This window comes from Leuciscus leuciscus (genome assembly GCF_965113295.1).
Source record: "Leuciscus leuciscus genome assembly, chromosome: 19".
NCBI classification, from domain to species: domain Eukaryota; kingdom Metazoa; phylum Chordata; class Actinopteri; order Cypriniformes; family Leuciscidae; genus Leuciscus; species Leuciscus leuciscus.
This window is the reverse complement of record NC_138743.1, coordinates 10,721,874-10,745,702: the sequence shown is the minus strand read 5'-3', so window position 1 is coordinate 10,745,702 and position 23,829 is coordinate 10,721,874. Positions and strand designations below refer to the sequence as shown.

General features: G+C 36.5%; 1 protein-coding gene across 1 annotated transcript in view; it reads left to right on the top strand.

Annotated features, from left to right (window-relative positions):
- The window catches only part of coq8aa (coenzyme Q8A-a), a 34,152-nt gene that overhangs the window by 8,630 nt on the left and 1,693 nt on the right, over window positions 1-23,829 (top strand). The window contains exons 3-12 of the mRNA XM_082148234.1: window positions 2,975-3,313; window positions 4,699-4,765; window positions 9,247-9,321; window positions 11,362-11,487; window positions 15,461-15,546; window positions 15,657-15,797; window positions 16,393-16,474; window positions 18,632-18,725; window positions 21,993-22,134; window positions 23,397-23,504. Coding sequence (XP_082004360.1) covers window positions 2,975-3,313; window positions 4,699-4,765; window positions 9,247-9,321; window positions 11,362-11,487; window positions 15,461-15,546; window positions 15,657-15,797; window positions 16,393-16,474; window positions 18,632-18,725; window positions 21,993-22,134; window positions 23,397-23,504 — 1,260 coding nt within the window. The remainder of the gene's footprint in view (window positions 1-2,974; window positions 3,314-4,698; window positions 4,766-9,246; window positions 9,322-11,361; window positions 11,488-15,460; window positions 15,547-15,656; window positions 15,798-16,392; window positions 16,475-18,631; window positions 18,726-21,992; window positions 22,135-23,396; window positions 23,505-23,829) is intronic.

Genomic DNA, 23,829 nt, shown 5'->3' with positions numbered 1-23,829 from the left:
TGCCATTCTAGCAACATGTTAAAAATGCCATTGACTTCTAAACATGCTAGAAACATGTTAAAACATGCTAGCAATACTTAGCTAAGTGCTAAAGCATGCTAATTCAATGAAACAGGATGTTGTTGTTACTCAAGAAGGCAATGTCCAATCTGCGCCAAACTTCACACTTTTGATAAGCGTTCTGTCCTGGACACATGACCATGCTCATATTCAGTTACAGTCATAGCGCCACCTGCTGGCAACAGGAAGTGACATGTTAAACACTGTTGTGGACTCCTAATAACATATAAAAAAGTTCCAGCATGTGCTAAACATGCTAACAACATACTAGAAACATGTTAAAACATGCTAGCAAACACTTAGCTTAGTGCTTAAGCATGCTAATACTGCAATTAAATAGGAATTTGCTGAAACACAGGCACGGAATGTCCAGTCTGCCCCAAACGTCACACGTTTGATAAGAGTCATGGCCTGAACACATCTACATGAGAATATTCAGTTATAGTAATAGCGCCACCTACTGGTAACAGGAAGTGTCATGTTTAACACGTTGATGCCGTTCTAGCAACATGTTAAAAATGCCATTGACTTCTAAACATGCTAGAAACATGTTAAAACATGCTAGCAAAACTTAGCTAAGTGCTAAAGCATGTTAATTCAATGAAACAGGATGTTGTTGTTACTCAAGAAGGCAATGTCCAATCTGCGCCAAACTTCACTCTTTTGATAAGCGTTCTGTCCTGAACACATGACCATGCTCATATTCAGTTACAGTCATAGCGCCACCTGCTGGCAACAGGAAGTGACATGTTAAACACTGTTGTGGACTCCTAATAACATATAAAAAAGTTCCAGCATGTGCTAAACATGCTAACAACATACTAGAAACATGTTAAAAAATGCTAGCAAACACTTAGCTTAGTGCTAAAGCATGCTAATACTGCAATTAAATAGGAATTTGCTGTAACACAGGCACGGAATGTCCAGTCTGCCCCAAACTTCACACGTTTGATAAGAGTCATGGCCTGAACACATCTACATGAGAATATTCAGTTATAGTAATAGTGCCACCTACTGGTAACAGGAAGTGTCATGTTTAACACGTTGATGCCGTTCTAGCAACATGTTAAAAATACCATTGACTTCTAAACATGCTAGAAACATGTTAAAACATGCTAGCAATACTAAGCTAAGTGCTAAAGCATGCTAATATAATGAAACAGGATGTTGTTGTTACTCAAGAAGGCAATGTCCAATCTGCGCCAAACTTCACACTTTTGATAAGCGTTCTGTCTTGAACACATGACAATGCTCATATTCAGTTACAGTCAATGCGCCACCTGCTGGCAACAGGAAGTGACATGTTAAACACTGTTGTGGACTCCTAATAACATATAAAAAAAAATGCCAGTAGGTGCTTAACATCCTACCAACATACTAGAAACATGCTAAAACATACTAGTAAACACTATAAGTACTAAACCATACTATTACTACAATTAAATATGAATTTGCTGTAACTCAAACATACAATATCCAATCTGCCCCAAACTTCACATACTTGATAAAAGTCCTGCACTGAACACATCTACAAAGCAATATTCAGATATATAACCCCACCTACTGCCAACAGAAACTGAACTGGTTAACACAGTAATGCAGTACTAACCACATACCTATTGTGTACTAAGCATGCTAAAAACATACTAAACATGCTAGCAACTACTATATACTGTATACCTCCTTAAATGCACATTGCCCAACCATGCTCTGTCTTCCTAAAGCCAACGAGTGACGATGGCACGGGTGCGAGGGCCCTTTCATCGCTGCTTGCAGCTTTAATTATCATAATGGTCTTTAAATAACATGAACAAATAATGTCAAAGATATCAGTTCTGCTGTTCATAAATACCAGTGGTGATGTTGTACATTGAGGACGTTGTCATGTCGCCAGAAATAGAGCCATCAGTGTCCCAATGTGTAGTGAGCCACAGTCCTGACTGTCCTTACCAGAGCTTGACCTCATGTACACAATATACTGATTCACAACAAAGGGAGCTGATTGAGACGCACCCTCTATTTCAAATAAATCCTCCTCTTTTGAGCTTTTCTATTTATCTGAGAAGCATGTATCATAGTTTCCACAAACTGTTTTCATCATTAATAATAAGAAATGTTTCTTGAGCAATATATCAGCATTAGAATGATTTCTGAAGGATCATGTGACACTAAAGACCATGAAAATGGAATAACATTTCACAATAGTGATTATTTATTTATTTGACTGTATTTTGCTGTAAATGCAGACCCCAATTTTGAATGGTAGCATATTATATCATTTATTATAACAACAATTAAATGTTTTGCTATAATAACAACAATATATATTATTATCATCATTATCATTGTTATTATAATTTTTTGAACATTGGTAGCCTTTACTATATTGTTTTTAGAAGGAAAAAAAACACACAAAAAACAAGGCTTTACCATGACTCATGGTAATATAGTTATATGTATCTGTTATTTCTTCATTGATAGCTGTATGGCTTTGTGTAATTCGAAGCGCTCTATAATGGTGTTTGGTTGCACCTCTGTTGTTCTCAGGTTTCTATTCTCCACAACAGGCAACACTAGGGTATAATAACTCCAACAATACGATTATGCAAATGAAATTTAGGCCTACCTGGAGATTGGATTACTGCCTGGGTTTCCAGAGCATAGGAGAGAAGGGTGTGCTGCCAAGATATTTGTGCCATCAAAGCCTCTGGAACTGATTGTGCATTTCATAGTGCTTTGAAAGTTCCATATCAGAAAAGCATACCTTATCTCTTATTATAAAATGTATTACATTGTGTCCTTTTAGTCATGACTATATTCACAATATAGCATTCATTTAATTTAATTTATGTTATTTCAGCTGTGGGAAAGCACATGGAATAACCAAATGATGTTCATCTACTTTATTTTTTAGGAGTTCACAGGCGGCCAGCAGAGCGTTTCTGATTTCAGCACAGACGTGGACTCCAAGTATGACTTCACAGCTTCAGAGGAGAACTTTGAGAGTGCAGCACATGGAGGTTTGGACAGTGATTCAGTTTTCAGGGAAGCTAACGCAGGTGCTGCTAGCACATACAGCCAGACCACAGGGAAGTCAAACCTGTTCAAAGGCTACAAGGACCCTACCAGCCAGTTCACCGGACAGACGCGGTCGTATCACCAGGATCACTCTTCAGTGGGAGGCATTACGGCTGAGGACATCGAGAAAGCCAGGCAGGCAAAAAGAGACGGCTCCAAACCACATAAACAAATGGTACAGGCGACCTTTTCCAATCCCTCATCACCCATGAGTAACTAGCCATTTGTCCCACCTATATATGTCATGCCTTACAGAGGATAATAATAGTTGCAATGCAATTTGTTTGTTCCCCTAAAGTTAGAAGTTGGTTGCAGATATAGACACCTAGGCCAAACAAATAAATAACTTCATTGGATTTTGTTGAAGGCCCCATGAAATGTTTTGATTAGTGCAGTTTGCTGCAAAAAGAACAAAACAATTTGGCTGGACAATTCAGTGGGATCATCCCTTTTTTCATTCCTACATTAAATCTTACTATCAATTGCTTGATTGGGAAAGAAAGCTAACAAAAGCATAGACAAAACACCATTTTTTTTATATTATGAGTTAAGAACATTAAAAATCAGGGCTCGACAATATGGGCCGGGGCCAGCGTGAACGACGCTCGGGACAGTTGACAGAACAGGCACTTACCCGATCTGCCCATTGCTGCATTGTCACAAAGGCTTGTCATTTGAACGTGCTTTAAAGCCCTGCCAATCTAAATATTCAATCACAAGAAGACGCGAAAGAGAACTCTGTACTCAAAGTGTGTGCCGAGAAAGCCGCATCTCATAGCCTGGCAAGCCAGACCTACATCAAGATGTTAGGTCTGGCAACTCACCATAGACACGGCTCAATCCGAGGGGCGGGATAAACGGCTGTCTTTCAAATTCCCTCTGCACGCAATAGGACAGCGCTTCAACCAACCAGAGCATTTTCCCAACAGCGGAGCCCCGATAGTTGATAGATTCAACTTTCGGCCAAAGCTGATTCGAAAGACTGTTCTCCAGCAGCTCTTCTTTGTTTTCAAGTAGCAGGGAACCGTCGCAACTCTGTCGTCATTATGTTAAGCCCGCCCCGCCTACTCTATACACGACGTGATTGGCCTGACCCAATTTAGGTTTTTCCAGCACGAAAGTCAACGGGAGAGTTGCTAGACTACCCTGGCTGCAAAATAATTTTTGCTGCCGCTAGGGTGCGTCTAGATTTCTAGGCTTCGCATCTCAGACAGCGTGCAAATAATTTCTTTCACGTCGTCTTGTTCTTGAATGGACATATTCTCAAAGAATTGCGTCAAAATGCCCGTATTGGCGAGTATCCTCGTAAACAGTCAGTTACGTAAATCGTTAAATAAAACGCATTGTGTAACACTATATTGGATCCGGGCATTTGCTCTTAAAGTGACAGCAGTCTTATAGAACTAGTGAACATTTTGGCAGGGCCAATAGAAAAAATCCTTAGCATTGAGCCCTGAAAATCCAAAATGTTGTGTGTCCAGTTGTTTTAAAAAGGATATTTGTAATTGGAAGCACATAACATAATGACGCACTCTAAATGCCTGCTCTTTCCCACTGTAGCTTAGTGAAAGAGCGAGAGAGCGGAAGGTACCGGTCACACGGCTGGGGAGACTAGCGAATTTTGGAGGTAAGGTTATTGAAAATATTTTTTATGTATGTACACTTACCTTTCAAAACTGTTCAACACTCTTGAAAAATCTGTTTAAAATGATGTACATTCTCTTGGGATTAAGTGGCCTGTTATCAGTAGCCTATAAAATGGCGTTTTATTATACGTGATTGCCTCATGTGGGCAGACAAATTATTGCCAGTTGAATATTTTACACTTGGTAATTCTCCTGTTACTGGACTCTTTCTATTGAGAAATAAATGAAGCATGGATGAAAGTAATTAGGGCATTTCTACAATGCCCATGGTAACTGAAAACCTTTTCTTTTGCATGGTGCATCCAATCCAGCGAGTGGATGCCTCTTCAAATGTGCTCTTTTGCACTGTGCTGCCACCAAATCTATTGAATTTATTACTCTACATGTTGTCTAATGCATCATTACTTTAGTTATGGATTCTTAATGCCATTTTTTTTGGATTGGTACATTTGGCTTTCCTGGTTTCTGTCCTTTCTGGCATTGTTATTCGTGCTCTGATCTAATGCCTGTTTAAATTAGCTGCTTCTATATCCTCATACAACATGTCAGAGCCAGATTGAGGGCTCAAGGTTAATCTACGTGTTGAACAGTAATATCGTAGACTGCGGCTGCCGCTGATTTGGATTATGGGACAGAGCTTAACCGGTCTGGGAATGTGCATCACCTGTTTCCCCTAAGATAGAGCTTCCCATTCTGCTCTGGCAGTGTGTAACTTTACACGCTTTTGTTGTTTAAATGACAGTGTACTGGTTATTTCTCAGAGGACTAGTGCTGAATACAGTTACAGGGAGTGAATGGCTAGATATAGACGAGGGTTTGAGCGAGAAGTGCTGTCACATGGGAAAATTAAAGGCTAGCAGTCATAGTAGCTCTCTGTCTCTGGTTCGCTGCAAGCTAGTTTTCCACTGACGTACACTAATTGAGACGTTAAAACATGCATCTACTATCATCTGCTGTTGGTGTGTGTGCATGCTGGGTGAGCGTCTGTTATCAGATTGAACTCTTATCTACCACCGTTGCAAGAAAACATCTTCAGGCATCTGTTTACTACAATCTCATTGGTGTATATACTTGCAGTGACCTAGGGTGCTTGGATTCAACATTCTCTGAACCACCAAAGCATCATGGGACTGTGTGAATTTATAAGGGGGATGTGTTGACAAGTCTTTATGTGCTCTATAGGGATCAAAGCTAACGAGTCTGTTCAAGATGACTTAAGTTTTATGTGGCATCCAGTTTGCAAGACTGCATGTAACATGCTGTTAATATTATATTGTGTATAAGCAAATTCAACAGCCATAAACATTACTACATTCTGAATTATTGTTCAATATTAAAGCAAATGTTTTTCATTATTAAACATTTACATTTTAGTATAATTTTATTATTATTATTATTATTAGAATTAACAGTAATGTAGCAATAATAATGATGTATCTGTTGTTATTTTATTTATCTATAATGTATTATTTTATTAACAACAGCAATGATAATAATTATATTAGTAAGAAATGATATCAGATTTAAAGTATCAATGTTATTTGATAATTATTAAGCATTTGTTTTAATAATTAACAATAATTTAGGCCTTAATGTTTATGGCTGTTGAATATATAATATTATATATATATATATATATATATATATATATATATATATATATATATATATATATATATATATATATATATATATATATTAGAATAATGAATATAGAAATTAATTAATTCTTGTGGATGTTTGTCTTATTGTGAATGAAATATTGGTCCGCATTGTTCTAAAAAAATAAAATTAAATAAAAATAAATGACGTGGTGTAAATGGACCACTTCACATTCTAATCAATTTCTGACGGATAAAATCAAGTTTGGCCCCTAAGTTTTATTTATTTTTATAATATATATTTTGTTTAGTCTAAAAGTGTCATATTACAGAATTTAAGTTATTTTGTTACTCTTACTGACAGTTGATCAGTAAGTTAAGGAAACATTGTTTGTGTTGTGATTTATGTTGTTGTCACAGTTGAAGTAGTTTTGTGATGTGCGTCTGACCTCTGTCCTCACCTTGACCTCACTCCTGGACATGAGCTATCCAGTTCAACTGTTTTCTGGCTCTCTTCCTCTTGCTCTCGTTGGATAGTTGAAGATAGTGATTAATTGCATCCAAGAATAGTATCCGTCACTTTTGGCAGTCTTTCGTGTGGTTGCGTTCTTCATCTCAATTTTGGTGACTTTAGATGTCCCTTAAATCAGTGCCCTAACAACTGTTTTTAAGCAGCATGTTCATTTTGGTGTTTATGTTCAGAAGCATACCTCTCTGTTTTTGTAACATGAGACTTGGGCCCGTATTGTCCTTGGTCATGCTATCAGGCAAACTTGTCCCCAACCTTTTTAATAGTTTACCCTGTACTTGTTTTTGATTGCTAAATTTTTTTCTGAATTGCGTGGTCACATGGATTAGTCTGTATATGCACAATGGAATGCAAATGTTAAGTGTTTAAAAAGAGCAAATGCGGTACAATGCATCTGATGTTGCAGTGTTTGAGTACCCTGGCATGGCCTCTTGTGTTTTCCTCGAGTCCTTAAACTCCTGCAGGCATAAAGAGACATAAAAACAGGAACCTGCTTAATCATCAACCTAGAACTTCCCCAGCAGGCTTGATGAAAAACTTAACCAGGATAAGAATCGGCATCAAACTGCGTTTCTGAAATGTGTATAGTGTATCTGAAATGTGTACAGTATATATACTGCCTCTGAGACTAATTTAGGAGCACTTTAGAACAGACAACTCTATAGATTTACTCTTGATTTTCTCAATCTAGATACACTCTAGATTTTCAATATATGAAAAAACATTTGAATATATATATATATATATATATATATATATATATATATATATTATTATTTTTATTTTTTTAAATCTTTTTTTTTCTCAGTACAAGCAGTACTGAAAATCTAGTATGCGCAATAGTAGTAGTAAATAACTTTTATTGTCCCCTTGGGGCAATTGGGTTTGCGGCGCAGTCGCAAGGCACTTCATGACAAAATATCAGACCTATCACACAAACAAATACAATGCAATGCAATACACTATATACACCCTTGGGTCTGACCAAGCCAGCTGGACATCTAGCTTATTTTGACTGATTTAAGGCTTTTATGGCTTGTGGTACAAAAGAAAATTTGGATCTGTTCTTGGTCATAAGAGGGGGACAGAAACGACGCATAGATGGCAATAATTTCAAATGAGATGCCAACGGGTGTGTGTAATCACATACAATGTTATTGGCCTTTTTCACCATTCTGTCTTTGTAAATGTGTTCAATGCTCGGTAACGTTATCCCAAGTAACTTGCTGGCAGTAGTAACTGTTTTTCTGATTATCTTTTTCTGTGATTCAGTGGCATTTCCGAACCGACAGATAATACAGCAAGTTAAAACACTTTCAATAAAAGCAGTATAAAACATTTGAAGCATTTTGTTATTGACATTAAAAACAAGCAGTTTCTTTAAAAAATACATTCTTTGCTGTGTCTTAGTGTGCAAAAGATCAGTATAATATATGCATAATAACATTTATAGAGTTATCTGTTCTAAAGTGCTCCTAAATTAGTCTCAGAGGCAGTTAGTGTGTGTGTGTGTGTCGGTATGCCTGAATGAAAGCATTTCTTGCCAGCTTAAACTGAGGCGTTTAGTTTCAGTGCTTGATTTACAACCGACTTGATACCCGTCCTAAATTTCTCAAAAGCAGGAGGGTTGCATAATCAGAAAATTACATAACTATTGAAGAAGAGTGCACCAAAACACGTTATTGATTCTCAGCTCTACCACAGAAAAAGTGCTGATCACAGTGGTTTGGAAATGCTATTTCTGATGTTTCCTTTTTGTCAGGTTCACATTATACAGCATCAGTGTTGTTGTGGGTATTTTTCTCAAAGCAATTCAAAAGACAGATGTAAATACAGCTCTTTTTGTTCAGGGTGGAAGTGCTGTTTAAAGGTGTAAGATAATGACTGTTTCAGTATATTTAACTTCTGTAAATTTATGGACCATTTCCTTATTTCTTTTTTATCTTGAATGTACTAATTGCTTAATGTCAGCTTGAAACGGAAGTTGTGAGTCTCTTCCCTGTTGTGACTTATATCCAAGTGAAACGGCTTCTTGATACAAGAAATGTAGACTTGATTTTTTTTCCCATCATTAATTGATTGGATGGTTTTGTTTTGCTGTGGCTGTGATGTCATCTGAGTGACAGGTTGTCCCCCCTCGCGCCAGTAAACGCATCATCAGAAATAAGAAGAGCTGTTGCTGCAAGAGGGAGGGGAATTTATTTTGATTAAAGATTACAAGGGCTCATACGTTTTTTTTTGTTTTTTTTTTAAGTGCACGGATAAATAATTTATAATACTGCAATATTCCATAAAAAAAACAATTCATGGTGACTTTAATAATCTCTTGCAGGTCTTGCTGTGGGTTTGGGAATTGGAGCTTTGGCCGAAGTAGCAAAGAAAAGCCTAAGATCAGAGGAGAAGAATGGTAAGACAATTATATTAAATTCTACTAGATCTTTACAGATACAGTTTGGATCAGGACAATGTATTCATAATTATCAGTCATTAGTCTGTTTTATTGAAAGTTTCTTACTAATCAGGCATAGCATGATTACAAGTGATAAATCGCATGCAGTCAGAGTTTTTTGTTTGTTTGTTTTTGGACTTTAAACCATTTCATTAACCGAGAGATCATGAGTGAGGAGATAGGAAAGAATAGGAAGGAGATTGTGGGTATTTAAACTCCAGTTACACACATAAACACGTGTGCACTGCTCACCACAACCCACAATAGCCTAGAACCAATGTGCATCATTAGTAGAAATTTCCTTCCTTTCAGGACAAGCAGTACTAAAAATCTAGTGTGCGTATGGATATTATTTACTCTTAGACAGGTGAGCGCTATTGCTCTTTTGACTGTCTGTGTTTGCTTTAACTAGAGTGCATGTATAATAATATACGCATAATAACATTTATAGAGTTGTCTGTTCTAAAGTGCTCCTAAATTAGTCTGAGAGGCAGTTTTAATGTAGAGACCAGATATTTTTGCAGCACAGACCATACAGTATTTATACGCGTCTGTGTAATTGGTATGAAAAATTGGCAGTATATTATTGAGATGTATACTGTTCTTAAAAGTTTGTCCCTCATTATTGAAATGTTTAACTTCGTTCTCCACTTGTGATTGTCAATATGTGCACTCTTCCCATCATCAAGGATCTCTCAGCTCAACTTCAAATCTTCTTACGCCACAGAAAGAGCTTTAGTCGGACATACACGCTGCCATTGTTGTTTTGTCATGTTTAAAGGCAACTTGAAATGTGAATTTGCAGCATGTCATCATTGTGAATTCGTAGAGCGTTTTTATGTTTAATGAAAGATTATGAATGCAAACTTTTATTTTATTTTATTATACATTTTTGAATCTGGTAAACACTTTTATCCAGAGCGACTTGCATTGAATTCAAGGTACATATTTTATTGTTTTAATGCATTCCTTTGGTCGTACCCTAATCTTGAATATTGAACATTGCAAAAAAATTTTAACAGCTTATTTAGTTTGGTGTTTGGATCTACACCCTCATCTTTTTTGACTCCATAGGCAATAGCAGCTCAAAATGTCATTGAAATGGCATTATGTCAGTCTGGCTGCATATTATAATTAGAATCCGAATCAGAATGCACTTTATTCGCCAAGTGTGCACAAGCACACGAGGAATTTGGTTTGGTTTCCTGGAGCTCTAAGTACTTGCAAACATACAGTATATAACACAATAAAATGGAGATAAATAATTAAATATGTGGTATTAAAGGTATAGCGGAGGATCTTTCCAAATTTTAGATAAGACCCGCCCTCTCCACTTTTTGAAAAGTTTGATTGATTCACCAGAATGATTGACAATTAGGAGGACCAATAGTTTAGACTACCCACCAGGAAGTAAAACATCCTCCGCTATACCTTTAAAGAAAAAACATAATATACATCTATAAAAATTAAATGTGTAGGAAAAAATGAAGGGGGAAAAAGGAATGTACTTATAGATGGTAAGTAGAAGGACTATGTACATATTAATAAGTACTGTATATACCACTGTATAAATATAAATGTGTATTTACACGAGTTATTATTGCCTAATGTCTTGGTGGCATCAACACAATATGGGAACTGAGAAAATGTGCAAATGTGTTCTAAGGACAGCGGCCTGTAACTTTATCTTATCTATGTAGATGCTGGATAATTATTACCTTTGACCTCATCATCACATCCAGGAATAGCTTTAATGTCCTCACAGAGATCATGAAGTCATCTAATAGTTTGTTGGTTTTTGTTTACATGAACAAATGGTTCTCAGCAGCACAGCTTATCTTTGTTTCAAATGGCACATACAGTGGTTGTCTGAGACTTTTGGACCTCTTTGTATAAAAAAGTGTTTATTTGTCCCATTAGGCATTACTGTGCTCAGTTTTCTTGTTTTTAAGTTGTATTTTCTGTCGAAAATGTTAACAGACTTGTAATTTCACATAGGTGATAAGAAGGCAGTTCTGGACCAAAGCCCCTTCCTTTCGGAGGCCAACGCGGAGCGTATCGTCAGGACACTGTGTAAAGTTCGTGGGGCGGCCCTCAAGCTCGGTCAGATGCTCAGTATCCAGGGTAAGAGAATGCTGTTTGTATAACAAGCTGCCACATTAAGGTCACTCCTCAAAGATTTGTTAGGACCAATAAGGCGTCCTCCATGACTCACAATAGCTCATAACCTGCGGCTGATTCCTGTTTTAAGTCATGGCCGCTCTCAGGTTAGGCTGGTATGTGATCTTGGCCTGTCTCGGTTTTAAAGCCTGGTGATGTGAGTGACTGGGAACCGCTTACAGAAAAGGTGCAGAGAAATTGGAGATGCAGATTATTTCCTCTCTGATATGCAAACGTCTAAAGATAAAATGACCTCAAATAAGCTTCCTGCGTTATTTTCCACACAGCGGTGGAAAATGGATGCTCACTTTTCTGCATGCTGACAGTTTGGGGTCCTCGTACACTACCAGTTTAGACATACTTGAATGAGTTTACAGTTGTAATGATCTTAAAGATCTTTTCGTCTAAAGGTTTACACTATCTTCTTACCAGCTGAGACATAACAAGATAACAGCGACAAGCAATTTGTCTATCCACACTCAAACGTGAAAATTACTTATTTTCTCAACTGCCAATGTTTGAGTTATGGTTAAATGTGTGAATGTGCCAAAGCATTAATTTCTTAATATGCAAATCAGCATATTAGAATGATTTCAGAAGGATCATTTGACTGAAGTAATGATGCTGAAAATTCAGCTTTGCCATCACAGGAATAAATTACATTTTAAAATATAATGTAATTTTTCACAATAATAATATTTATTACTGTCTTTACTGTATTCTTGATCAAATAAATGCAGCGTTGATGAGCATAGGTGACTTATTTCAAAAATATTATAAAAAAAAAATAATATTACTGATCCCAAACTTTTGAACAGTTGTGTTGGTAGGAACTGACAGTTTGCTTTCCTGTTCATGACTCATGAAAAGTTGCCTGTCATTTCCACACGCCCTTGAATCCACTTCTGTCTGTATTGACAAGCTGCTCAAACATTGTCTAACTTCTTCTCACACAGAAATGCGCCTCTTCTCTGTGCAAATATGTTGATTATTTCTGGTTGGCATGTGAGGTCATTCTCCCCCGCTCTGTGTGCATTAACGTGTATTGGACAGCCAGAACGAAAGCATCTGTGTCACCCACTCAAGAATGCAGCGCATAGATCAATGCAGCACAGCCTCCCTGCATGACATTTCCAAACCTCGGCCACTTCTCATGCACTGGCCTCATGCACCGTGTCATTTTCATCAAGATAGGCAGGATTTTGTAAGCTTCAGATCGCACGACCGGCAGTGAAGGACAGCGACAGCACTGGCATCGGCGAAGCTCAAAATAAGCCCGCTGCTATGCCAGAAACGTGACCTTTACGCTACACTTCAGGAAGTTCTGAAAGGACTGGCACACACAATCGACCGTCAAGACATGGCTAAACTGTTGTGTACAGGGTCTGTTTTTACAGCTGGAATGGAGAGAGTCCTTTAATGTTTTTAGGACTTATTAAAAATGTCCATATTATAAAATTTGGAAAAAAGAAATACCTTACCTTTAAAAAGTTTGGAGACAGAAAGCTGCTTCTTTGGAAAGAAATTAATACTTTTATTCAGAAAGAACACATTAAATTCATTAAAAGTGACCGTAAAGAAGTTTTATAATGTTACAGAAGATTTCTATTTCTATTGAACTTTCTATTCATCAAAGAATCCTTAAAAAAATTTATTATATATTATCATATATTAAGGGGAAACTGTTTTCAACATTGATAATAAGAAATGTTTCTTGAGCAGCAAATCTGAATATTAGAATGATTTCTGAAGGATCATGTGACACTGAAGACTGAAGTAATGATGCTGAAAATTCTGCTTTGCCAGCACAAGAATTGCATCATGAAATATAATCTAAAATAGAAAACGGTTATTTTAAACTGTAATAATATGTCACAATATTGTGTACAGGATCTGTTTCTACAGCTGGAGTGGAGAGAAACATAGTAATAAAAACGTTTAATGGATGTTACTGCAAAATAAACCCAGACGGGGTGGCCATCAAACTGAAAGTGTTTATTTGTGCAATAATGACCACTGGATTGTACATTTATACTGCTTATTATATGGTTGCTTACCAAATAACTTAACAAATGTGCATGACATATTGTTTTGAGGTGACATTAGTTTATTATGTTGACAATGCAGTATTACGATAGGCACACACAACTATGCGAGGATTTGCTTGGTTGAGACAAAGATAAATGATGTATGTATTTTGAGGAATACAAAAATATGAATGCTGCAGTATTGTTCTAATGTTTGTTATTGAACAGATAGGAATTACTGACACTATGTAGCCCACATTCCTCAGTCACAGTATCAGCTCAGAAAATGTGAGGTCATCAGACTAATCTGGGTCAAACAAGTGAACCAGGATAAAAACCATGGCAACTGTAAAGCTTTCCTTTTTTTAAAGTTATGATGTACACAGAGGCAGTTTTGGAGAGGCAGTAACTTTCCTGCATTCTGAAGGAGAGAAGGAGAGGAGCTCTCACTGGGTTCGGATCAAGGGGCTTATTTATCTCTCTCTCTCTGTGTCTCTCTCTAAGACTTGTTTACTGTACATCTGTGATGTACATCTGTCACACAGTGACACGAGAAGGAACATACTCGGCTCCTTCTCGTGAAACCATCTCTAATATCCTGTTGACATGTATGGATTGACGAGCACTGCAACTGAGTAAACCTGTAACATGACAACAGATTTAGTAAAGATTAAGAAACACAGGAAAACACAGGTACCGTTTATACCTGGTATTGACATCTGTCTCAAGTGATCCAATCATTCAAACCATATTCAAATGTGACCACATGATTAAAGATTAACGTGTCCTGAACAACAGCAAATTGACCCATCAGTCAAGTGTTGTGTGGAAATAAAATAATTTATACATGTTACTATTACTCTGTGAGATCATTTTTTTTTTGGTAACACTTTAAGTTGACATAGTCACATGTACTTACTATAGTAATTACAGTAAATTATGCATAATTACAAGAAACCCTAAACCAAACCCTAATCATAACTCTATATTAAGTACATGTAGTTAATCAATATTACTCAGTTCTTATTTAAGTACAATGTAACTGTCACCTTAAAGTTAGACTATTTTAAGGAGTCTGTGTTACAGTGTAATTATACATTTAAGTACTGAGTAATATGAATGAATTACATGTACTTACTATAGATTAAGGGTTAGGATGTGGGTTTAGTTTAGGGTTATACATAATTTATAGTTATTACTATAGTAACTACATGTAGCACATGTAACAAGGACACTGTAAAATAAATTGTTACCAAATAAAGTGAGAACTTTTTTCAGGAAAGACACAAATAAATTAATCAAAAGTAGCAGTAAAGTGTTTTACATTGTTGCAAAAAACTTCTAGTTCAAACAAATGCTGTTCTTTTGAACTTTCAATTCATCTGAGAATCCTGAAAAACAATGATCTTTCTACAAAAATGTTAGCACTATGTGTACCAAATCAGCATATTAGAATGATTTCTGAAGAATTATGTGACACTGAAGGCTGATGTAATGATGCTAAAAATTGAGCTTTGCCATCAATGTATTAAATTAGAAAAAAAAATTAAGTAGTAATAATATTTCACAGTATTACTGTTTTTACATCATAAATAAATAAATGAAGCCTCGGTGAGCATAAACCGACATCTTACCAACCCTAAACTTTTGAACGATAGTGTATCTATACACTGTTTACAATTGATAAGCAATGTCGAATTTTTCTGCATTAATAGTAATTAGCTTGTAGTCACAGGAAACACATTTGATGTTAGTAATACCTGTAAGTGGGCACTCTGTCTTTGCTGAGCACTTGTGATCCGATCACCCAGGAAGGATGTTAATACCAGCTATAAACAGGGCCATTGTTTTCATTTGGCAATAGCATTAGTACTATACCAACATTGTATGTGTGTTTAATAATGTTTCAGATGATGCATTCATCAACCCACAGCTGGCCAAGATCTTCGAACGTGTGCGTCAGAGTGCTGACTTCATGCCCATCAAACAGATGACGGTACCATCTACTTAAACTACAAAATATTTTAATGTTTCACGTCAGAAAATCAGAAAAATTCAGTATTTTGAAAAAATAACTGCATGTATGTTGCTGGTTGATTTGTGCAGAAAGCTCTGAGCATTGACCTGGGCCCGAACTGGAGGGATAAACTGGATTTGTTTGAGGACAGACCGTTTGCTGCTGCTTCCATTGGTCAGGTCCATCTGGCCAAGATGAAAGACGGTCGAGAGGTCGCCATGAAAATCCAGGTTAGTTGTGGGCAGAAAGTCAAAGTACTATTTTAAACTTGCTGCCAATCAATAATGGCTTATGGTCATTAAAGGTTGTTTATGAGTTTAGTTCATTTTCAATGGGACCACACAAGATAAAAAGATTTAAGCTGAAGCAGCAGTAGGATATTGTTGCATTCCACACAAAAATCACAAACAAAGCTTCCTGCCTATCGCATACCGTATAAAATGCCCTTTAAAGGTGCAATAAAAGTCTCCTAACAGGTTAATTTGGAGCACCAACTGCTTGAAGTCCAAGGAGCAATTCTCACTATCAGCTTTTGCAAACAGTTGCAACCATGTTTATGATTAGATAACCTAAATCTATCTGAATGTGTCACCTCTCAACTTTTTTTAGTAAAACAAACAGTTTTGAACTTTTACAAAATGAAGTAGCCCCCCCAAAGTATGTGCAACAAGGTCAGGGCTGTTTTGCTGGAGGCCACTTGTGTTGCGTTTGCAGCAACCCAGGTGTTCTTTCCTCTTACGGTTCGAACATGTTTTGGTTTACGAAATGAACTGCCTCTGCATAATGTTTTCTAAACCCTGTGTAACACACTCTTGGTTCCTGCAGTACCCCGGAGTCGCACAGAGCATCAACAGCGACGTGAATAACCTGATGACGGTCCTGAGCATGAGCAACGCCCTTCCTGAAGGTGATGACCCCATCACTCATGGTTTAGATCTTGAATACATATGATTTATAGAATTTTAGGTAAATAAATTGCTGGAGATTGTCCTGGACCTGGAGGGTAGTGCATATGCATTGACACGAGTAGCTTGGGTCGTTTCCCAATCCCAAATCTGAGAGTATACACTTCCTGTCTGCTATGTCCTATAACTAAAAACATAAAAGTTTGGGGTTGCTAAGAGTTATTTTTTTATTTATTTTTTATGAAAGATGTTTCTTGCACTCAGCAAGGCTGCATTAATTTGATCAGAAATCCAGTCTAAAAAATCTGCAATCTTGTGAAATAATATTAGATTTTCAAATTCTCTTTTCTCTTTCAATATATTTTATAAAATAAATGTAATACATTTAGTCACTTGATCCTTCAGAAATCATTCTAATGCTGATTTGGTGCTCAAGAAACATTTATTATTCTCAGTGTTGAAAATGGTCGTGCTGCTTAATATTTTTGCGGAAACCGTGATGCTTTTTTCTTAATTTCTTAATAACAAATACAAAATTAAAAGAAATAGAACTCTGTTGTAAAATTATAAATTAATTTTCTGCCACTTATGATCAAATGAATGCATCCTTGCTGATTAAAAGAATGAATTTGTGTGTGTGTGAGTGTGAATTTTGACTAGGAATATTTTAAGTTGAAATAATAAACTGACGAAATTGTACTTATTTTGAAACTCTTTAATTGACCCCTTTTTTTCTAAGACCTTGGTGTCAGTGCACTCAGATCTATGTTTAGTGTGTTTCAAACTGAGAGCTCAAGGCCTGTTGGGTCTAAGTGGGCTGATAGATCTCAGACTGCATGACTGACCAATCAGAGCCCGGTAGCGGCAGGCATGAGCTGCATCATCGTTACAACAGCGTCCACTGCTGCATGATCAATGCCGGTTAAATATTCAGCTGTCAGAGAAGCATAATCCTCCAAATATAGTCTGAACTTTAATTTGAGCTCGTAAATACCACCACAGCATTGCCGATCCTTCTTTTTGCCAGAAGAGAGATATGACATACAGCAGAGACCCAAAATATCTTTCATGTCAAGGCAACCCTTGTGAAAACCCTTCACTTTAGCATACTTTTAAGAAAAGTGCATATTATGGAAATAATATACTTAAAGGTGCTGTATGTACTTTTTATTTTACTGTACTGAAGCATTAAAATACCTTAATATGTTTGAAGAAACAGGAAAAGCAATGCTATAGCCAGTTATTCATACTTTGAAATGTATGTTCTGTGTCGGAATGTCTACTTTTGTTCAGTGTGATCCCGCCCACTGCCCATTTACCCAATAGTATTTCGACACCCCGGGTTGCCAGTTGGCGGAAAACACAGCACATTGCAGCCATGGAAGCCAGCAAACAAACTGGGTCAGAGATTGCAGATTCTACCCTACCTAAAAAGCCTTGATGTCTATAAAAAAAACTCTGTGACCAGAGCCATATTAAAACACAGATAAATCAACTCATCAACTTAGAGTGTAAAGCTCGTCACCTTCCATTGTCAATTGCGCTTGACCGTTCGCTCCTGTTGCGTGTCCTCAATCTGGTAACCCGTGTGAGCGTCGAGTCTGAGGTGGAGGGGACGAGGAAAACGACTCTCTCCAATATTTTGAATTTGGACTGCGGTACAGCTAGCTGTAAATATTGCGTACTGCAACCTTTAAGTGCGAACTGAATGTAATTGTTTCAGACACTTGATTGCATGTTAATAGCAATTAAATGAAAATGTATTAGTTTAAATTTATATTAAATGTAATTAGTTGAATGTAAGAGTGCTTTTGGACCCACTTAAGTATATCTTTATTTATTATTTCATAATTACTAGTGTTGTCTTTGAAACATGGTTAAAGTGTACTGCCAAATATACTGATATAACCTGATATAATCTTTAAGTACACTTAAGTGGCCTTTTATTTCATTACTATTATATTATCTGCAAGTACAGTTTTTTTTAAATATACTTTTTAGATTTGAAGTACACTAAAATACAAAGTGCACACTCAATACAATACAATACAACACACAAACTCAAAGAATTGTGAGTTCAACCTTGGTGAATCACATAATTTTTTCTAAATACAAACTAACCTGCTGACTCTTCTCTGACTGTGTCTCTGAACATGCAGGTCTGTTTCCGGAGCATTTGATAGAAGTGATGTCACGTGAGCTGGCGCTGGAGTGCGATTACATAAGGGAAGCCCAGTGTGCTCGTAAATTCAAGTGAGTACATAAAAACAAGCAGGATATGTTTTTCTCACTGCAAATTCAGAGCATCCCGTCATTGTATTCTTCAATCTACCCCTCTATAAAATCACGGGCGGTCCGATGGCTCACAGACGGCCTGCTGGCTCTAACGGGACATTTCAGGCTTCTATGTAACTGATATTTGAGCTAAATCTATCCTGTGCCATAACACCCTTTGAAAGAAAGGATTACGCATAGAAATAACACTTCAACAACTGCTCAGAATGATTTTGCACTTCTGTATCCTCATATAACAGCTTCGCTGGAGCGTTGTGGCCTCAACGCCTGGCTAAAAATAACCGCTTGTCATTTTCATCCTAGCTTATAGGCTAGGGTTTAATTTTGATTTAAATTTAAGGAACAGTTTGCACACTGACCTATTTTAAACATAGCACAAATGTGAATAATAACTATTGACAACAAGCCCGTACCCTGCGTCCTGTCCTCTACTGGGGACCCTGACTTCGCAGGAGATATAGTTACGTATGCTTTCAGGATGGCATGTGTGTCTTTTTCCTTTGAGCAAATCAATGAGAGTATCGGTGTTAAGTAGATTAGCTCGGTTTAAAATAAGTTAACATGTTTGCTTCCTTGAAAGCCACAATATGTAACTTTTTTGCTTTAAAAATAGCAAAAATCACTATATCTATGTTATATATTTTTTTTAGTTGTGTACTTACATTATCCCGACTGTTTCCAACAACTTTCAAACCAGGAGAAATTTGTAATTTAATTCGAGAAACGTCCCGTTTCATATATCGATATTTCATATAGCGGCGTCATATCCGCATTGTCCCTGGTTTCCGCTCGTACTGCCATGGCAACCAGAGCTATGAACCAGAGCCCTCTGATAGTAACCAAAGCGACTGACTGTAGTTCGCAATGTCTATTTGCACGCTGTTGTTGTTTCGTTCAAACATTATGGACCATGGCAAGCAGACTTTGGATACAAAAGGAGAACTAAAACGAGAATCAATATCAGCGCGGTGTTTTCGAGATGCCTAGAGCTCCCATAGACAGTATATAAACGAGAGCTCCACGTCCGAGACTTCGACCGCTTCTACATGTACTTTATTAAACAGGTGAGCACATTTACATAAAACTAATCAATGTTAGAATATGATCTGTATGTTATTCTAATGTTGATCTAGCTTACTGCTAGTCTCATACAGACAAACTAACACATACATTTCAACACATTCAAATGCAGTTTAGTGTGATAGTGTAATGTTAGACCAAGTGAAACAACGCTGCGTTACCTCACAAGTTTAATTTGTCTAATAAACTGACCTGTGACTGTAAGTAGTAATTCTGCACTCGCGTGTAACGTTAGTTCAGTAGAATGAAATGTCCATATCGCGTCGCGTGTGGAGCTGATAGCTGTCTCTTAGCAATCCCGAACTGCTTCATATCACAGTCATGATAAAAGCATCGATGTATTCAGTCATCCATAAACATTATTAGATCCATAGATTAGATCGGTCGGCTTGACGTTGACGACAAGATCCATAATTGTTAGCAAATGTTGCGTCATCAAACTACGCCTTTGTTATTGTAAATAGGTTAGCGACCCCTAGTGGCGAAAAATTCCATACTGTACGTTGAAGTATTGACGTAGTGTAAACAAACATTGCACACACAGCCTTACATCCAGAAGAGCTGAGGAAATAACACGTTCTTCTAGAATATCTTCTCTTTGTCAGGTAGTCTGATTGATTTTATTGAATTGGTTCATTTGGACAATTGACCTTTTCACCTCTGTTGTCACTGTTGCTAATTTTACAGAATATATATTTCTCTTATATTTGAATAATTTCTGTTAAATTGCGTTTAAATCTACCCAACTCAACCATCCTCCTTAGTTTTGCATTAGAAAAGAGCTAAAGCTTGTGGTCAGTATGTTTTTAGGTAAGTAAAACTTACTTAAAACAGTGTTTACAATGTAGCTTTACAGAAAACATGAATGTATTAGAATAATATATACTGTAAAAATAACTGGAGTTAGTTGAACCAGTTCGATACACTGATTCAGTTGAGTCATCACTCAGTAGTGTTTACACAGCAAATTTCACTTTCTTATTTAATATTTTTGTCTTGTTTCTAGTGCAAATATCAAGATACGTTTACTAGACATGCAGAATGGCATATTAAGTTTTGTTATTTGATAAATTTGTTTTGTGGTTTATGCTTAAAACAAGAAAAAAAATTGCCAATAGAGTAAGAAAAATAAAATTTTCTCCCCTTTGAATTAAGTTAAATTTTCTTAGTCCATTGGCAGAAATATTTTCTTGATTTAAATATACTAAAAAGTAAATATACTATCTATTTAAGAAATATCCTGGAAAACAATTAGGAATAAAATTACTTTTTGAAGTGAATAAGTGTCAATGTGGCAGCATTTATTATGCATGTATTCATTTATTGCCTTTTGATTCAGCTGCATGTTTTCAAAGAATCTGTTGTCAAATTTTACACAAGTTAATTTGCAAGCTACATATGGCTCAGATTTTTTTATATTTTAAAGTATCATCTGATACTTGTATATTGCCTTGTTAAATAGCCTCAGTATCTACCTTATTTTTCAACACTGAAGTAAGGTGTTTTCTGTGAATGTGTGAGACTTCAGATTTATTAGCCACTATTACGGAAATAACGAGAAGAATATAGCAAAGTGCAGTAAAATTTTAAAACTGTTTGTCAAACTGTTTTAAAAATCAAACCAGCGAGTTATGATTAAGACAATACATTAAATAATATGTTAAATAAAAAATACCATTTTGCAATATCAAGCAGCATAACAAGCTGTTTTGTACAGCTAAAAATAACTGGAAGCGAATGACACCGGAAGCCAAACACATTAAAATTACAAATGTCTGCGCCAACTCTTACCTGAAAAATAAGGTGGATAAGCTACTTCTAACATCACCTTTTAGTGTAGCTAGATACGTTTTCAAATTGCTAGCTTGACTATAATCTAGTGCTGTTATAAACTCTAATTCAAAGCTGACGTACCCCTTATTGCTTAGCAAGCTGTAATTTCAAGCTGTCATACCAAATTTTAGGCTCCATCCGGGAATTCCTCACACCCAGAGAATAGCTTAATGACTTTCCCCACATCCCTCAGCCCAGACGTGTGCGTGTGTTCATCAGCACGTCCTGTCTGTGGTGCACGTGCGGGATGGCATGTTTTACGGGATTGCTTGCTTGTGCTCAGTGACTCAGAAGCTTTGTGGTTTCTGGCAGGGAACTACTGAAAGATCACCCCTTCTTCTACGTGCCAGAGGTAATCGACGAATTCAGCGGCCAGCACGTTCTCACCACCGAACTGGTTCCTGGGTTCCCCTTGGATCAGGCTGACGCACTGTCACAAGAGCTGAAAAATGAGGTATTCACTGGTGCTGTTAAACCAGTAACTCTGTAAAGACTGAAGTATGAACTAATAGCCAGAAAATCACATTTTTTAAAAAGGAAGTTTATTGAACCATGAGACTAAATATTTTATTTTTTAAATATATTTAAAAGAAATGGTTTGCATATGTTTTTTTTTGTTTTGTTGAGTATCATATTTGATACATCAGGCTTTTATGGCTCATATAGTATGATATAGGAGAATATGGAGCTCAAACTCGAGGAGGAAATCAGAGTTTTAATCAGAGGCTCTGATGGCTTGTAATGTAAATCAATGAGATCTTTATAACAGTATACCAGACTACATGCATATAAATATCAGTTGTCACTATAGCTCCCGATAATGCGTCTTAGTAAGACGATATTTAAATGGTTAATTTTATGATCAAAGCTCTGTAGTTTTTATTGTGAGGGCAAAACAAATAATTCAATTCAACAACGATGATTGATAGATGTACACATAAACTTTCCTTGAAAGCCTGATGTATCATATTTGATACATTTTAAAATGATTTTTCCTAGAAAGTTTGTATGAATAATCAAGTAAACCTAAGTTGCTTCAGTCCAGTAAGCGTTATTTTATTATATAAAAAATATTATAAATATTACTAACAGTATTGGATTATGAATTGGCTGCTACCCTATTGGGCTGGAAAAACATATTTTTCAGTTTACTTTCTAGTACTTTCATTTCAGTAACTTTTCACATTGCAGCCATGCTTAACATTTCATCAGACTGTTTAGCAAGTTATATAAGTGAAGGCACATTCAAATTTGTTGTGTTATCAGGCCACATTATATGCTTTGAAGTGTGAGTCACATGATCTCAAATGTGCCCAGGATGCCAGTGGGCTTCCTGAAGCATGATCACCACCTGCTGGTGGAAGGATTTATTTTGCATTAGTAGGGCAAAGTTGAAATAAGGCCATGTCCATACCAAAAAGGTTAAGTAATGAAGTTTAAAATAAATAAAATGTGTTGACCAAATGCTGTACACTGACTGACATAAATGAAGACAATAAATCTGATTGAATTTTTTAAACAGACAATTTAAGTATGATTTAAGCCTGCATCAGTCATGTAGTTTGTAAACAGTGGGTTCAAAAACCGTGTTTTGTTTTGAGTTAGAACTGATCTATTACTTTATATTAAGTGCTACATATGCTTTAATGCATAAATACTGTGAATTTATAGCAGTCCAGTGCATGTGTCGTAACCATACTTTTTATTGATGCTCAGATCTGCGAGAATATCCTGACCCTGTGTCTGAGGGAGCTCTTTGAGTTCAGATACATGCAGACGGATCCCAACTGGTCCAATTTCTTTTATGATCCACAAACTCACAGGGTAAGTAAGAGTGTCATGATCATTCATTGATCTTTCCTAGTTACTTACACCACCAGAAAGTGTAGATGCACTTTAGATACTGGAAACTGAAATAGAAAATAGTTCCCGTTTGCTAAACATTTGTTTTATTCTCTGTTATCCCTATAATTTCACACTTTTAATAGGTTTTTATGACTGTACTATATATAAAATATATATAGATATAATATTTATAACTCCAGTATTCAGTGTCACATGATCCTTCAGAAATCATTCTAATATGCTGATTTGGTTCTTAAGAAACATGAATTATTATCAGTGGTGAAAAGAGTTTCTTATTATTTTT